This window comes from Phoca vitulina, unplaced genomic scaffold (genome assembly GCF_004348235.1).
Source record: "Phoca vitulina isolate PV1807 unplaced genomic scaffold, GSC_HSeal_1.0 scaffold2, whole genome shotgun sequence".
Classification (NCBI taxonomy): Eukaryota; Metazoa; Chordata; class Mammalia; order Carnivora; family Phocidae; genus Phoca; species Phoca vitulina.
The window spans coordinates 85,195,351-85,212,007 of NW_022589705.1; the positions used below are offsets into that span (position 1 = coordinate 85,195,351).

The following is a 16,657-nucleotide window of genomic DNA, read 5'->3' on the forward strand; positions in this document are numbered from 1 at the left end:
CTGAGTGTGGAAGGAACTGAGTGACTGTGATGTGCCAGGTACATCTCTGTTTTGGGGAGTGCAGGTGCCGCGAGTGGTGGGGACAGGGTAACGTGATGGCCATTTGGTGGCCGGCTGGTGAGAGCTGGCAATGTTGTGGCAACAGTGTGTGGGTCTCATCAGGGCAGCTGTGTGTCACGTGGGTGAGAAGAGAGAGTGACCCTGGGGACACCAGGGGAAGGTGGGCAGGGTCGACTGTTGGGTGTAGGTAGGGAGTGGGGGTGACCCTCCCTGAGGGCAGTACCGGCTGCCCACACCGCCTGGCTCTGTCCCCCAGCTGCCAAGCACCCCGAGGACGTGTGCGGGCCCACGCAGTTCCGCTGTGTCTCCACGAACACGTGTATCCCGGCCAGCTTCCACTGTGACGAGGAGAGCGACTGTCCCGACCGCAGTGATGAATTTGGCTGCAGTGAGCAGGGGCCAGGGTTGGGGGGCGCGAGCCGTGGGCCCTGGGCCCCGGGGTGGGTTCCCGTGGCCCTGTCCATAGTCTCAGCCCTGCTCTCCTCCCCGAACCCCTCCCTTTGCCCTTCACACCCCTCACTCCTGCTCTGGTCTCCCCAGTGCCCCCCCAGGTGGTGACTCCTCCCCAGGAGTCCATCCAGGCTTCCCGGGGCCAGACAGTGACCTTGACCTGCGTGGCCATTGGCGTCCCCACCCCCATCATCAACTGGAGGCTTAACTGGGGCCACATCCCCTCTCATCCCAGGTACGGTTCTGAGCCTGGGGAAGGGCCTGGGAATATGGGGGATGCTGGGCCGGTGGCCCTGGCCTGACCCAACCTGTGTCTCGGGGCCCGCCAGGGTGACCGTGACCAGCGAAGGAGGCCGTGGCACGCTGACCATCCGTGATGTGAAGGAGGCAGACCAGGGGGCCTACACCTGTGAGGCCATGAACGCCCGGGGCATGGTGTTCGGCATTCCTGACGGTGTCCTGGAGCTCATTCCGAAGCGAGGTACAGCTGGTGGGCAGGTGGGCCCTGGGCCCGGTGGGAGAGCCGGGGCTGTCTGCTGGTGACCGGCTGCAGCTCGCTCTTGTGCCACCCGGCAGGGCCCTGCCCCGATGGGCACTTCTACCTGGAACACAGCTCCTCCTGCCTGCCCTGCTTCTGTTTTGGGGTCACCAGCGTGTGCCAGAGCAGCCGCCGCTTCCGAGACCAGATCCGGCTGCGCTTTGACCGGCCCGATGACTTCAAGGGTGTGTTGGTGGGCAGACAGGTGGGCGGGTGGGGGGGGGGGGCACCAGGCTCCTGCGGGCCTAGAGAGACGGCAGAGGGGAGAGCAGCATGGGTGGGCGAATGGGGCCGGGTCCAAGGACAGGCACAGGGTGCTGAAGAAAGGCTGAGCCCTGTGAGAACAGCACTTCAGGGGAAACAGATATTTTAGGAAAAGCCAAGTCCATACTTGATGTCTGCCTGCTTGGGTTATGAAGAGGATGGGCTCTGGAGCCAGATCTCTTGTGTAAATCCTGATGCTCCCTTACTGCCTATGCCCTTGGTCAAGTGGCTGTCTTGTGTCTCCATTCCCTCCTCTACAAAATGGGGATAAAATAAGAACTACCTCCCACATTGTTGGAAGGAGTTAACAGGTTAACATATATAAGCCACTCAGAATAATGCTCAGTCCGTGCTAAGTGCCCAGTACGTACTCCCTGATGTCCTTGTCATCATCCGCAACGTCCTCATCCCGAGAGACTGAGAGGTGCTAGTGTCCTCAGAGCCAGGCTTTGGCATCTTCTCAGCCTGGGGCTGACCTCCAGCTACATCCGTTACTGTCTGTATGACCCTTGGCTTCTCCAGGCCTGTTTTCCCAAACCTAAAGGCAGGCAGCTGGACTCCATTGTCTCTGGCTCTGAGAGGCAGAACGGCACGGGCCCAGACATCACATGGACCTGGGTTCAAGCCCCAGTCCCCATTTACTGCCCCACATCAAGCTGCACCCTATCTCAGTTTCTGCATCACAAGGGATTCAATGCCAGGAGGGGACTTAGCTGCCTCCACAGTAAGCACTCGGCTGGTGCTGTGGCCCGACACACAGTCATCGGACAGCCAGTCGTCCTTGCAGGGTCAGGGCCGTTTTTACTCTTTTCAGATGAGGACCCTGAGGTCCTCTGAGAGGCTGTGGGGCTTCCTTCCTAGGGTGACACAGCTGTTGAGAGGGTGTTTAGAGCTGGACCCTAGGCCTGTCTGATCGGAGTCAGAATGGTCAGGGTAGGCGGGCTTCCAGGCTGAGCCGGTGGCCTGTGCGTGGATGGTGATTAGGATGTGGGGGACCCGAAAACATCCCTGCAAGGGAAGGAGGAAGGCAAGCATGGGGGAGTGTGGCCTGGTCTTCGGGGCTCTGTATGGTCATCCTGAGGATGAAAGTGTGGACTCCTCCATGGTTACAGGGCTTACATTTATGAGGAAGGGGGCTCACACACAGAGGTAGTCGTAGCACAAGGAAGGAATTTCTAAGAGTCAAACGTGTCCAGGGTTGGGAGGGACTGCCTTTGGAGGTAATGAGCCTCCCACGCCTTAGAGCTGTTCATAGCATGTGGCTATTAACATTAAAATTGATCAACTCGGGGTGCCTGGGCGGCTCAGTTGAAGTGTCCGCCTCTTAGTTTTGGCTCAGGTCATGATCTCAGGGTTGTGAGATGGAGCCCCGAGTCGGGCTCCATGCCCAGCAGGGAGTCTGCTTGGATTCTCTCTCTCTCCCTCCCTCTGCCTCTGCCCCTCCCCACTGTGCACGCGGGCTTTCCCTCTCTCTCTCTCTCAAATAAATTAATAAATCTTAAAAAAACATATTTAATTCACTTTCTCAGCCACATTTTGAGCACCCAGTAGCCACACATGGCTAGTGGCTACCATATTGGAGAGTACAAGTATAGGACATGTCTATCCTCACAGACATTTTCTGGGATGGTTAGTGCTGCCCTAGAGATCTGGAAGCATGCTGCAGAGAGAATTTCTCCGTGTGTGTGTGTGTGTGTGTGTGTGTGTGTGTGTGTGTATGTGTGTGTGTTGCGGGGGCGGGGGGCAGTCGGGCTAGCTGAGCCATCATAATGACAGCAACCGTAAACAGCTGGTTTTGAGCACTTCTTTTGTGCCATACTCTGTTTTAAGCATTTCCTATCAATTTGCTCATTTTATCTTCCTAATAACCTTCTGAAGCAAGCCAGTAATTCTTCCGTTTTATAGATAAGGAAACTGAGGCCTTTCTTCAGACTCACACAACTGGAGGGTGGTAGAACCAGGACTTGGCATCTGTTCATCAGCCCTAGGTAGCTCTCTGCTGCCCCCCAGGGCCATTCCAACCCTGACAGTCTGTGGAGCTGTCCTCAAATAAAAGGCTCTGAGAAGTCCTGCTACAAAGAATCCCCTTGACCTTTTTTTGACCCTGTGGTTCCCAAATAGTTCCCAGCCACCATTCTACATCACTGGCTTTCCCCAGAGCATGCTTTGGGAAATGCTGCTCCAAAACCGTAGGGAAGAAAAAAACTGCTTTTTTTTTTCTTTTTTGACTTGGGGAAAGACACTGAAGTTCTCTTTAAGTCACATTTCTCCCAGCACTTTCCCACCTTTCTGGATAGCCGCCTTTGAAGGCGGGTATCTCCGGCAGACATGCTCTGCGGCCCTCACCCCTCCCTCTTGCTGCCCGCAGGCGTGAACGTGACGATGCCCGCGCAGCCCGGCATGCCACCCCTTTCCTCCACCCAGCTGCAGATCGACCCTGCTGTGCAGGAATTCCAGCTGGTCGACCTGTCCCGACGCTTCCTGGTGCATGACTCTTTCTGGACTCTGCCTGAGCAGTTCCTGGGCAATAAGGTGAGGGACCGCCTGCTGCTCTGGACGGGGGAGAGAAAGGCCAAGCCCCCTTCCCATGCCCAGAACCTGCCTGGGTGTTCCGCTCCGTCTGAAGCTGGCAGGCAGCAGGACAGACTGTGCTCTGGAGGAAAGGTGGACGCTGGCTTATTCGTTCAGGGTAGGGTGTCTGGCCACCGCGCTCAGCCTTTAGAAAGGGGCTCCTCAGCCATTCCCCCCACACCTGAGATGGGGTCGGTGCTCCTCCTCTGGCCTCCCTGGGCAACTTTTATTCTACCCCCATATCAGACCGAGTACCACCAAGGCAGAGCCAAGTCCCACCCATCTCTGCTTCCCTGTGCCCAGCTCTGTGTCGGGCACACAATGAGCACCAGGCACACAGAGGGAAGGAGGAAGGGCCAAGTGAACACAGAGCAGGCATCAGGTCACGCCCCGGCTTCCCTGCCCCGATCTGCCCTGTCTCGGCCAGGTGGACTCCTACGGTGGCTCCCTGCGCTACAAGGTGCGCTACGAGCTGGCCCGGGGCATGCTGGAGCCAGTGCAGCGGCCGGATGTGGTCCTCGTGGGCGCCGGATATCGCCTTCTCTCCCGAGGGCACGTGCCCACCCAGCCTGGCACCCTGAACCAGCGCCAGGTTCAGTTCTCCGAGGTGGGCGCTGCCTGAGCCCTCAGGGCTGGGGGGAAGGGGCTCAGGCTGGGCAGGTGCTAATGGGTGATGCCTCCACACCCCTTTGCTCGTGTCCAGGAGCACTGGGTCCACGAGTCCGGCCGGCCGGTGCAACGGGCTGAGATGCTGCGGGTGCTGCAGAGCCTGGAGGCCGTGCTCATCCAGACGGTGTACAACGCCAAGATGGCCAGCGTGGGACTGAGTGACATCGCCATGGACACCACCGTCACCCACGCCACCAGCCACGGCCAGGCCCACAGCGTGGAGGAGTGCAGGTGCCTGACCTGGCAGGGCTCAGAACCACAGAGTCCGCGGCAAGGATAAGGGAGAAACAGCAGGGCCTCACGGTTCCTGTAACCACTGTCTTCGTCCTGCCCCCACAGATGCCCCATTGGCTATTCCGGCTTATCCTGCGAGAGCTGTGATGCCCATTTCACCCGGGTGCCGGGTGGGCCCTACCTGGGCACCTGCTCTGGCTGCAACTGTAATGGGCATGCCAGCTCTTGTGACCCTGTGTATGGCCACTGCCTGGTGAGTAGTGCCAGCTGGCATTTGAACACTGGCTAGGGGCAGGGGGCACAGACAGGGTGGGAGGCCCAGGCTGAAGCCTCTTTGTGCCCGCAAGCTTAGCATGAGCCTCTAGAATGACTGTCGTGGCTGCTAGATAAACTGTCATGACCTCTGGATGCATTAACAGAGATATAACGTCCAGGTAAGGGAGGTGAAGGTCCTGTTCTCTTCCACCCTGGTCAGAACAGTCCTGGAGAGTACTGTGTTAAGGATGGTCCTTAGCAAGGCAGCCCTAAGGGGAAGAAGCCTGGAAATCATATGTATTTCTAAGGAATAGTGGAGGGGGCTGGGATTATGGAGCTGACCGAAGACAAGGCTCAAGCAGGGAAAGCTACCACCTTCAAATTCCTCAAGAGCTGCGTAGAGTAAGAAGAAACAGATTCCAGAGGGCTGAAATGGCCAGTGGGTACAGGTTAGAAGAGGGAGGCGGGTTTAGGTCAGTATAAAGCAGGTATGTAGAACCTTCTGTGGAACAGGCTGCCCATGTGAAGTGCCGAATTCCCCATCAAGATGCAGCTGGATGCTCCCCTGTCTGCAGAGCTGTGCAGTAATTCCAGCATGATAGAGGAGGCTGGGCCAGCCGCACAGGGCCACACTCAGAATGCAGTGTGGCCCTACACTGGGGGCGGAGGCCTGCTCTGTAGGACCTGAACCCCTCCATCCCCTTCCTCCCAGAATTGCCAGCACAACACGGAGGGGCCACAGTGCAACAAATGCAAGGCTGGCTTCTTTGGGGACGCCACCAAGGCCACAGCCACTGCCTGCCGGCCCTGCCCTTGCCCATACATTGACGCCTCCCGCAGGTCAGAACCAGCTCGGGGTGGGGCAGCAATGCTGCGGGGAGAGGGCAGTACAGCAGGCATGGGGCAGACTCTGGGCAGGGAGGTGGCAGACCCGGGTTCAAATCCTAACCTGGTCACTAAATTGTTCCGTGCCCCTTGACCTCTCTGAGCCTCAGCTTCCTTCCCCATCTAATGGGCCCATCTGTCTTTCTAGTGTTGCTGTGAGGCTGCAGATCAAGAATAGGTGGGCAGGGGCTCAGTCAGTAAAGCATGCGACTCTTGATCTCAGGGCTGTAAGTTCGAGCCCCACGTTGGGTGTAGAGATGACTTAAAAATAAAAAAAGGATAGGTGGGCAAAGAGACGGCATCACGCCTCATGACACATTGTGCCATGTGGGCAACAGTCACTTCCCAGGGTGGGAGTGTACGCCCGGCCTGGCCCATCACTGCAGCCCTGCCCCCTCTCCTGCCACTCGATACCCACAGATTCTCAGACACCTGCTTCCTGGACACGGATGGCCAAGCCACATGTGATGCATGTGCCCCAGGCTACACAGGCCGTCGCTGTGAGAGGTAAGGGAGAGCCGGTGGGGACCGCAGGGAGAGAGCTGTACTGGGTGGGGACGCGGAAGCGCCGCTGACGACCCTCCCTCTCTCCCCCAGCTGTGCCTCAGGATATGAGGGCAATCCCATCCAGCCCGGCGGGAAGTGCAGACCCACCAGTGAGTATCACAGCCACCATCCCCTGGCACCTCCCCGGGCTACCCACCGGGGCTCCATTCTTGGAGCCCTGCCCTAACCCCATGATCCTTGGGGAACCATCCCATTCTGCCACCAGTCTGGCCAGACTGGCTCTATCCCATTCCCGCCTGCCTTGCCAACACCCACTTTGTGCTTCCAGACCAGGAGATTGTGCGCTGTGACGAGCGAGGCAGCATGGGGACCTCTGGGGAGGCCTGTCGCTGTAAGGTACGCATGCTCCCCTCCCCCACCCCAGGGGCCTCCGGCAGGCATGCAGCTGGGAGAGGGAGGAAGGAGGCTCAACCTTCTCCATAGCTCCTTGGCTGGTGGGTGACAGCTTAGCTAGAGGCTGCTGAGCCTGGCTGGCTAGTCTTCCTTCCCCTCTTGAGAGGTGGTCTGGCATCGGGAAGGAGCCTTGGTTGGGGAGTCAGGTAACCTGGGCTGAAGTCCCAGATCCTTTGCCAGTCATTCTTCGTGTGATTGACTGCTGTATCTGTATTCTATCTTCGCTTTTATATCCTCACGCTGACGTGATCTTATGGGTATTAGCATCCCCAATTTACAGATGAGCAACGGAGGCTCAGAGGAGGGACATCATTTGCATTAAGAGTGGAAGACTCGAGTGTCAGTGGAGAAAAAACTGGGCAAATTTTGGAGTTAAGCGCTCCTGATCTTAAATCCCAGAGTGGATTAGCAAGCCGAGGGGCCTGGTGTAAATCATTTCCCATCCCTGAGCCTCCATTTTCTCATGTGGAGCATGGAGGTATCACATATTTCTTGGTACTCAGAAGAATTAAATGAGCTGGTGGTCAAACAGAAACCAGCACAGTGCAAGAAACACTCTACATAAAGAGTAGCAGTAACTTTTAACCAAATGGCTGTATTTCAAATCTATGCGGGTTTGTGAGCCCCCTACCAGCCAAAGCGAAAAGGGGGAAAAGATTGGTGGCTTAGGCTCCCCTTAATTGGGAACCACTGTTCACATGGTGGCAGCCCTGCTTACAGGTGCTCTTTCCGTGGCTTTTCCGGCCTTGGGTCCCCATCTAGAGGGTGGGCAGATGAAGCCGGAAGCTCCAGGCAGCCCCTCCCGTGGGCCGTCCTGCAGCTTCCAGCTCTGTGCCTGCAGAACAACGTGGTGGGGCGTCTGTGCAACGAGTGTGCGGCTGGCTCTTTCCACCTGAGCGCCCGCAACCCTGACGGCTGCCTCAAGTGCTTCTGCATGGGCGTCAGCCGCCAGTGCACCAGCTCGTCCTGGAGCCGCGCCCAGGTACCTGCGTGGGGGGGCGGGGAGACAGCGGGCGGCGGGGGGGGGGGGGGGCGCTGAGCCCAGGGCCCACCGCATGCCAGGTCCAGCCCCCAGTCCCCATGCCGGCCTCCTCTCCCCCTCCCAGGTGCACGGGGCTTCTGAGGAGCCGAGACAGTTCAGCCTGACCAACACCGCGGGCACCCACACCACCAGCGAGGGCATATCCTCACCCACGCCCGGGGAGCTGGTCTTCTCCTCCTTCCACAGCCTCCTGGCTGGACCCTACTTCTGGAGCCTCCCCTCACGCTTTCGCGGGGACAAGGTGGGCAGGGGCGCTGGGAAGAGAAAAGGAATCCTGGGCGGCAGGGACGGCACAGGCAGGCAGAGGCTCGGAAACAAGAGTGTCAGGGTGCCTTCGGAGCAAAGGGGCAAGGCGTGGCCGGAGCAGTGGCGGGGCCTCCACTGAGTACCCGTCCACCCTGTGTCCCAGGTGACCTCATACGGAGGAGAGCTGCGCTTCACATTGACCCAGAGGCCCCAGCCCGGCTCTACGCCCCTGCACGGGCAGCCCCTGGTTGTCCTGCAGGGCAATGGCATTGTCTTGGAGCATCACACTTCCCAGGAGCCCAGCCCCGGCCAGCCCAGCACCTTCACGGTGCCCTTCCGGGAGGTGAGCCACCCTGCCTGCAGCCTGGCGTGGGGCGTGGGCGTGGGGCGGGCCCCTGCCTCTCTCACCCAGAGGCGTCAGTAGCCTGGGATGTCAGGGCTTGGAGGCACACATGTCCTCTTTTTGGCAGCAAGCATGGCAACGGCCTGATGGGCAGCCGGCCACACGAGAGCACCTGCTGATGGCACTGGCGGGCATCGACACCCTCCTGATCCAGGCGTCCTTCAGCCAGCGGCCAGCTGAGAGCAGGTGTCTGGGGCCAGGGCAGGAGGGCACAGGGGCTCAGGGCCATGGTTCCAGTCTCGGCAGCGTGGTGCAGTGTGGCCAGACCACCAGCTCTCCCACATGCAGGCTGTGGGGCCTTTCGCGCCTCACTTTCCCCGTCTGTAAGATGGAGATCATGGGGCTGGGCTGAGGTCGGGTTCCCTAGGAGCAAAGCCTGAGATGGGGATTGGGGAACACAGGATTCACAGTGAGAACATGGGAGGGAGGGAGAGAGAAGGACAGATGGACGAAGGAAGTGGAAGTGGCCAGGCAAGGAAGCGGTTTCAGATAAAGACTAGCCTCAGGCTCACCCCACAAGGAGCTCTGCAGAGGCATTCTGCTTCGAGGCAGAGGGGCTTCTGTACCCTAGGTCAGGCTGTCATTGGTCACCCCGGGAGAGCAGGTGGTATGTTCTGTCCGGGAAAGGAAGGCTCATTCTCTGGAAAGAGTTGCAGGTATAAGCCATTTACCATGACCCTCACCGCAGCTGGGGCATGGACATCCAGCTGGGGAGCCAGACGGGGCCCCAACACCACAGTGGGGCTGTTGGGAAAATTAGCGACGTAATTGCATGCAGAACTCCAGGGATGCCTGGCACGGAATGTGTGCTCATTCGGGGTGGGTCTTGTCATTCCCAGGGTCTCTGGTATCAGCATGGACGTGGCTGTGCCTGAGGACACCGGCCAGGACCCTGCGCTCGAAGTGGAGCAGTGCACCTGCCCACCCGGGTACCGTGGCCCATCCTGCCAGGTGAGCCCTGGGCTCCACCCACCTGTCCACCAGCAACCTCCTTGGTGCTTCCAGGCTCCTCCCCCTTCAGCTCTCCCGTCCTCCCCAGGCCCACCCCAGCCCCACCATCCAGTGGGCACTGCCCTGAACAGGCCCTGCCCAGGAGGGCCCGACCACTGCCCAATCTTCTTGCCCCTAGGACTGTGACACAGGCTACACACGCATGCCCAGTGGACTCTACCTGGGCACCTGTGAACGTTGCAGTTGCCATGGCCATACCGAAGTCTGTGAGCCTGAAACAGGTGCCTGCCAGGTGAGTCTCGCCCTCCTTCCCTCCTACCTGGGGATCAGTGGCCTCCAGGGCTGCCAACACCAACCTCTGCCCCCTCCAGGGCTGCCAACACCACACGGAGGGCCCTCAGTGTGAGCAGTGCCAGCCCGGATACTACGGGGATGCTCAGCAGGGGACACCGCAGGACTGCCAGCCGTGCCCATGCTATGGAGCCCCCGCCGGCGGCCAGTGCGTCCTATACCTGCCCTTTCCTGAACTATCCCCTGCGCCCTTCCAGACTCCCTTTTTCCCGGGCCCTTCTGAGAAGCAGTGGTTAAATCCTGGCCTTGCCGCCGCCTCACTGTGTCGCTTTGTATGAAATACGCTTCCCTCTCTGGGCCTCTACTTCCTCATCTGTGAAATGGAGAGAATAAGACACCCCCATCTTGGCCACTTATGTGAGAATTGAATGAGGGCTCTGAGCACAGTGCCTGGAGCATCGCTCGCTTGCCCACTCTTCCTTTCCCTTCTCCCCCGGACCTAAAGGAAGGGCTGCTGACCTTCTAACTAGAACTTTGCCCCCCACCGACAGGGCTACCCATACTTGCTTTCTGGACACTGACGGCCACCCCACCTGTGATGCGTGCTCCCCAGGCCACAGTGGGCGTCACTGCGAGAGGTAAGGCAGGTGGCGGGCAAGGTGGGGAGTGTGGAGGAGGACCTGCCCCAGAAGCCTCCCACTCTCCCCTTACGCAGGTCCCCAGAAGACACTCAGCTCTCCTCCCCGAGAGCCTGAATCCTCAGAGATCTAGGCCTGCGGTTCACCTCCAACCGCCAGCACCCCCTGCCCCAGTGAGGGCAGGGACTCCCCAGAAAACCCCTCATTCTTGCTAAAGGTCCTAGGTTCAAGGCCCGATCATGCTCACTCACCGGTTCTGTGGCCTCGGGCCTGTCTCTGCTCTTCTTCTCCCACCTGTCCTCCTATCTGTAAAATGGGCGAGTTAGGCTGATTGGTTCCTTCCCACACTGTGAGGCCTGGTTCCAGTCTGAGTCTGATACAGGGCCCCCAGCACAGTCCTGGGCTCACAGCAGGCTCGCCAGGATTCTGTGGTTCTGCCCTCCCTTCATCCAGTGCTTTCTCCTTAGGTGTGCCCCAGGTTACTATGGCAACCCCAGCCAGGGCCAGCCATGCCGAAGTGAGTAGGGTTGGGGAAGCTTTTGGGGTCGGGCTACCCTCTCTCCCCCAGGGGTGGAGCCAGGGCAGACCTTAGTTCTCCTTCAGCCTGCAGCAAGTGACTTTAACCTTTCTGAGCCTCAGCTTCTTTATCTGTAAAATGGGTATGGTAAAAAAAACTCACCCACTCCAGAGAGCTGCTATGAATAGATGTAACGCCTACGTAGAGTAGGTGTTCAGAAATAAACATTCCCTCTCTCGGTGGTGAGTTCGATGCCCGGAGGGTGGTGGAAGTGAGGGTGCTTGGAGGCGGGTTTGGGGTTCCAGCTGTGGCTTCCCTCCGCCTCAGGAGACGGCCAACTGCCAGAGCCCATCGGCTGTGGCTGTGACCCCCAGGGCAGCATCAGCAGCCAGTGTGACGCTGCCGGCCAGTGCCATTGCAAGGTTAGTCCAAACCCCCGCTCTCTAGGAGGCCCCGCATGGCAGCCGTGGTGGTCGCCCTGGCGTTCCCTCTCACTGCACCCTTGGGGCTGTCCCTGAGCCCCCACCACCCTTCCCCAGAGGCCCCATCGCTGCCCCACTGCCCGGGCCCTGTGGGAAATCAGGCAGCAGCTGACGGGAGCCGGGCCTAGGCCTGGGGGGCTGCGGGGGCTCCCCGGAACTGCTGGACGTGGCCGGGAGGCTGCCGGAGGTGCAAGAGCTCCCCACCCCCACAGCCCCCCACACCCACCCTTCCGTCCGTCCTCCCAGGCCCAGGTGGAAGGCCTCACGTGCAGTCACTGCCGGCCCCACCACTTCTTCCTGAGCGCCAGCAACCCCGACGGCTGCCTGCCCTGCTTCTGCATGGGCGTCACCCAGCAGTGCGCCAGCTCGTCCTATGCCCGCCGCCCGGTAAGTGCGCGTGCGCCGCCCCTCTCCGAGCCCCCACTGGGGCCGGTCGCGAAGCTGGCCCAGTGGCGTCCCTTCGGCCTGTGAGGACACCCATCCCCATGCCCCCGTTATGGCCCCTGTAAGCACAGATCCCAGCGACCCTTGCCCCTACCCTAATACCCTCCCTACGACTCCAGTATCGCTTGTGTCAGCACTGAGCCCGGCACCCCTCTCTTCTCCCCGGTGGCCTCCCCATTCCCCTGTTACTTCTGTCCTTGCCTCGCTCTCAGCAACCCCCCATGACCCACCCTGACGCCTTCCCCTGCCCCTCCCCCACCAAGGTGCCCGCCCCCCGGGCCCAGGCTGACACCCCATCCTCTCTCTGCTGCCAGATCTCCACCCGCTTTGCCCCTGGGGACTTCCAAGGCTTTGCTCTGGTGAACCCGCAGCGAAACAGCCGCCTGACGGGAGGCTTCACCGTGGAACCTGTGCCCGAGGGCTCCCAGCTCTCCTTTGGGAACTTCGCCCAGCTCGGCCACGAGTCCTTCTACTGGCAGCTGCCGGAGGCGTACCAGGGAGACAAGGTGTGATCCCCTGCCCCAGCCGCCGGTTCTGAGCTGGCCCCCGCTGAGGCCCGCGGCCAGGGGGCACTCGGTCGCAAGTTGACCTCAGAGCAGGCGTCGGCCATGTTGCGGTTCGGCCTGTGGCCTTTGGGGTCAGACAGGCCTTGGTGTAAACCCAGCTCTGCCACTGACCAGCTGATTGCCTTTTGATAAACCTGAGCTCCAGGGCGGCTGGGAGCATGAGAGATCGTGCCTGGCACACAAGAAGTGCCCTCCTGTCGATGCTTATTAGCTTTCATGCAACAGATAGGTCTTGGGCGAGGCCCTGGAGACCCGGGGACAAATGAGACAGCACAGTTTCAATTTCCCGCATTTGCTCCCTCCACCTTCCCTCATCGAGGCTGTTGGCTCTGTGCTTGGCGCTGGGCGTGATCCTAATTCTGATGAGAGGTCGTATTTCGTGAGCTCTCACTGCGCCAGGCGCTGCTCTAAGTGCTTATATGTGTCGTAAATCACCACTCCTGCCCCCTGTCCTGTGAGGAAAGGAAGGGGACACCCAGAAGGTGGTATGCCGGCATTCAGAGCCAGGTCAGAGGCTGACCTTGGATGCTCCACCGGCCAGAGATGAGCTGTGGTTTGTGGTGATGGTGGTGGGTGGGGGTGCGGGATCCTAGAGGCAGACTCCAGAGCAGCCGGCCCGGATGTGCTCATCGGGCAGTCTGTGCCACCCAGTGGCACCCAGGGAAAGATGGTCTGGGTACAGGAGGCCCCTGCTGGCCGAGGTCAGCGCTCCAGCAGATGTGTCCCCTCTCCCAGGATCCCAGGGACACAGAAGGGGCAATTCCCAAGCTGCCCTGTCCTTCCTGGGACAGACCCACGTATCCCAGCCTCCTCCCAAGGCTGATCTTCTAGTCCCTTCTCCCTCTCTGGTTCCTCCCGTCCTGGCTTCCCCGTCTGCCTCTCTCCTGCCCTGGCCTGCAGTTCACAGATCTCTCTCTCTGACTCCCTCTCTTGGCGTTTCCCTGCGCCCCACGGAGGGAGGCATATCTTGCACAGATGCGCCGGGCTCACCAGGTAGGCCAGTGATCTGAGTGGTGTGAAATGGATATGACACGGTCATGGTGTTTTTGGATGCTGTCAGTCCCGCATGGGGAAATGCCCAGGCTCCGAGGAAGTGTGGATCTGCATGGACCCAGGCAGTGCCCGATGGCCCCGCAGTCAGGGCACCAGTGTGCCCCAGCCCTGCGGTGCCAGGAATTAGAGCTAGGAAGGTGTGCGCCCCATCTGCTCTGTGGTCGGGTCCTGGTGCCTGCTGGCTGTGGCCAGAGTGGTGGCAGGGAAGCTAACTCGATGCCAAACCACATGACTATCCCTTGCTCACCAGGTTACCCTAGCACTGCCCCCCAGCAATCTCCATTAACCCTCCGTGTGCATATGCCCCCTCGGTAGCCTGGAGTTAACCCCCGTGTGCCAGCCTGGAGAGGGGAGTCTGCATCTTCCTCCCCACTCAGTGTGGGCCTTTCTGGGGGCTCCCTGGGGCTCTGACGCTGGGGCCCGGGGAGGTCTGAGCTGGCCTGTGCCCTCCACCCATCAGAACCGCACGTCCCTCTTAGAGGAGCAGTTGCGGATGGCTGTGACAGCTGGGAGGACCATGAGGCCTCCAGAGAGCAGGGGCCGGGCCCAGCGGCTATCACAGGTAACTCAGGGCCTGGCCGGGACAGGCTGTGTCTGGGGCCCCATGCAGACCAGAGAGTATAGTTCAAGCAAGAGCCTTGAGCTGAGGCCCTGGCCTTCCTGAGCCATTTGCCCCCATCCCAGGCCCCAGCCTAATGCCCAGGCCACTCCAGTGTTGCCCTTGGGAAACATCCCAGAGCTGTGAATGGCTTGGGCTGGTGCCATGGGTGTGGGTGGTAAGTGAGGCCCAAGGAGCGGCCTCCCCAACCACAAAGGCCTCTTGGGCCGCCTCCAGCCGCTCTGGCCTGAGCTGGACAGAGCCATCTGCCTGTGTCTTGCCAGGGGGCATCCTCTGTATGGGCTTCTCCCCACAGTCACCTGGGCCCATCCCAGGATGGCCCCCCCAGGTTCATAAGGAGCAAGAGGACATCAGGAACAAGGACCAGAAGGCCAGACACTTGTAAACAGTTAGCACAGAAGTAGGGGGCTCACTGGGCCTGGTGCGGCCTGACGGGAGGCGAGACGTCATGGTGTCCTTTCTGCCCCTCTCTGCTCCTTTCCTCTGTCCTCCCTCTCCCGGCCCCCCAGGTGGATGAGGCCCAGAGGCGGATGGATGCCGAGATCTGGCAGCTCCTTTCCAGCTTTGCTGCCCACCCCCAGCCCCCAGCCCCGGGGCTCTTGCCCCATCCCGAGCCTGCAGCTGTTCTGCAAGTAGCTCCACTTTCCTCCTCCTCCTCCTCCTCCTCCTCAGCTTCTGTCCCTTCCTCAGCAGGCTCTCAGGTATGTGCCAAGGCACCCGCCAAGAGACCCCCCCCACCTACCGTGTTTTCTAGACCAGTTGTTTCTAAACCAATCTCACGAATTCTGCCATTTCTGCCCACTACCTGGATTATTATTTACTTCAAATTTCTCTTTATTTTTTTTAAGATTTTTTTTTTTAAGTAAAATCTACACCCAATGTGGGGCTCGAACCCACAACCCCAAGATCAAGAGTTGCATGCTCCAATGACTGAGCCAGCCAGGGGGCCCTCAAATTTCCCTTTAAATCAATCACATACCAACTCATTTGTGCTAGTCATATATTTTCCAGTACACAATACCCACGAAATTTTAAAATGTTTTCTGGCGTGCCCTTTAAGTCATCATGGGGTCCCAAGAGGCACACAGCAGACAAGAGGAGACAGCAGCCCCACCACGCTCAGTGAGAGCAGTGGAGGTGGTGTCTGGATCCAGGGATGGGGAGCAATTTGTCCCAAGAGCAGGGCCAGAACTTGAGCTTCAGGCTGGGGGCTTCTAGTGCCCCCCCCCCCGCCCCCCTGGGCCTCCCTCGAGGGTCTGCGTGTACGCACACGTGTGTGTGTGTGTGTGTGTCCCTGCCAGGACTGTAGCCGTGCTCTCGCCCCCTGCCCCCCGCCTCCCCTCCACCCCCAGCAGTTCTCACCTCCTATCCTTCTGTCCTAGTTCTCTCTCTCCTATGAAGGCTTCTCTCTGCTTCCTGGGAGCCTCTATTATTGGCAACTGCCCCAAGCCTTCCTGGGGAACAAGGTAACAAGGAGTTGGGGGGTAGCAGGGTATCCGAATCCCAAAGTATTTGAGAGCCCTTTGTCAAAGCCCTTTATGACCAGAAAGGGGAAGGGACTTGCCTGGGGTCCCACGTGGGGCTGAGACGGTCTCACCCACAAGGCTTTACCGTATACCCAGATCACTGACCTGGCCCTTGGCTTTGCATGCATTCCTTCGGGAAGCATTAACTTAGCACTTCCTATGCGCTGTGTTGTGTATGGACAGAAGACGACCCTGGCCCCCCACAGCGCGCCGTTCATCTGATTGTCGTTCCTGTCATCAGCATCATCAATATCATTGCTGTTACCGTTGGCTTCCGTGTTAGGATTGACATCGGCTCCGTCTTGTTCCAAAAACAAAAGTGCCTCTTAAGAATACACATAATATGCAATAAAATATTCAGAGAAGCAGATAGGACAGTGTGGTCCAGGGGGGATGAGGATAAGAAAGATGGGCTAAAGCCGAGGCTAGAGCCAGGAGTCATGAGAAGCTGACAAGCCTGCAGGCCGTGCACTCCACGGGCTCTCTGCTCAGGGCAGTGCTTTATACAACCTGTGTTACTTCATCGTCACGCTGCCTTTCAAGCTACTTTTTATTGCCATTTCCAGCTGAGAAAAATAGGGCTCAGAGAGGTTAAGTGAGTTGTCCAAGGCTGCCCAGCCAGGATAGCTGGACTTGAACCTGAGAGTCTGCTCCCTGAGCCACCCTCCTGCACATGCATGCAGCTTGGTCCTGGATGTGGCGATGAACTTGCCGGCATCCAAAGCAAGCGGGAAACTAGTTGTTCCGTGGTTATCCAGTTACACCTCTGAGTTCCTTACCTGACTCTGAGCTTGTAGAGAACATCCTCAGGACCGAGGTAGCTCACACCCGGCCTGGCATGTAGCCAGTAGGCATTTAATAAATGCTCACCAACTGCATGAACACACAAATGAACACATAGGCCAGGCCTGACACACTGGTGTTTTCTGAACGTGTGCTCAGGTGGCAGACGAGAGAAAGTCCTGGGACAGAGCCAGGGTCTTGGCTGCCCCG

At 59.3% G+C, this 16,657-nt stretch overlaps 1 protein-coding gene across 1 annotated transcript in view; it reads left to right on the plus strand.

Annotated features, from left to right (window-relative positions):
* Positions 1–16,657, plus strand: part of HSPG2 (heparan sulfate proteoglycan 2) — a 98,371-nt gene that overhangs the window by 44,702 nt on the left and 37,012 nt on the right. The window contains exons 10-33 of the mRNA XM_032391744.1: positions 317–448; positions 601–745; positions 840–991; positions 1,087–1,233; positions 3,681–3,844; positions 4,311–4,490; positions 4,587–4,783; positions 4,892–5,039; positions 5,754–5,881; positions 6,347–6,433; positions 6,524–6,582; positions 6,762–6,829; positions 7,728–7,868; positions 7,993–8,169; positions 8,338–8,517; positions 8,645–8,763; positions 9,417–9,528; positions 9,707–9,820; positions 9,900–10,027; positions 10,371–10,457; positions 10,925–10,974; positions 11,302–11,396; positions 11,703–11,843; positions 12,215–12,406. Of these exons, the coding sequence (XP_032247635.1) occupies positions 317–448; positions 601–745; positions 840–991; positions 1,087–1,233; positions 3,681–3,844; positions 4,311–4,490; positions 4,587–4,783; positions 4,892–5,039; positions 5,754–5,881; positions 6,347–6,433; positions 6,524–6,582; positions 6,762–6,829; positions 7,728–7,868; positions 7,993–8,169; positions 8,338–8,517; positions 8,645–8,763; positions 9,417–9,528; positions 9,707–9,820; positions 9,900–10,027; positions 10,371–10,457; positions 10,925–10,974; positions 11,302–11,396; positions 11,703–11,843; positions 12,215–12,406 (3,143 nt within the window). The remainder of the gene's footprint in view (positions 1–316; positions 449–600; positions 746–839; positions 992–1,086; positions 1,234–3,680; positions 3,845–4,310; positions 4,491–4,586; positions 4,784–4,891; positions 5,040–5,753; positions 5,882–6,346; positions 6,434–6,523; positions 6,583–6,761; positions 6,830–7,727; positions 7,869–7,992; positions 8,170–8,337; positions 8,518–8,644; positions 8,764–9,416; positions 9,529–9,706; positions 9,821–9,899; positions 10,028–10,370; positions 10,458–10,924; positions 10,975–11,301; positions 11,397–11,702; positions 11,844–12,214; positions 12,407–16,657) is intronic.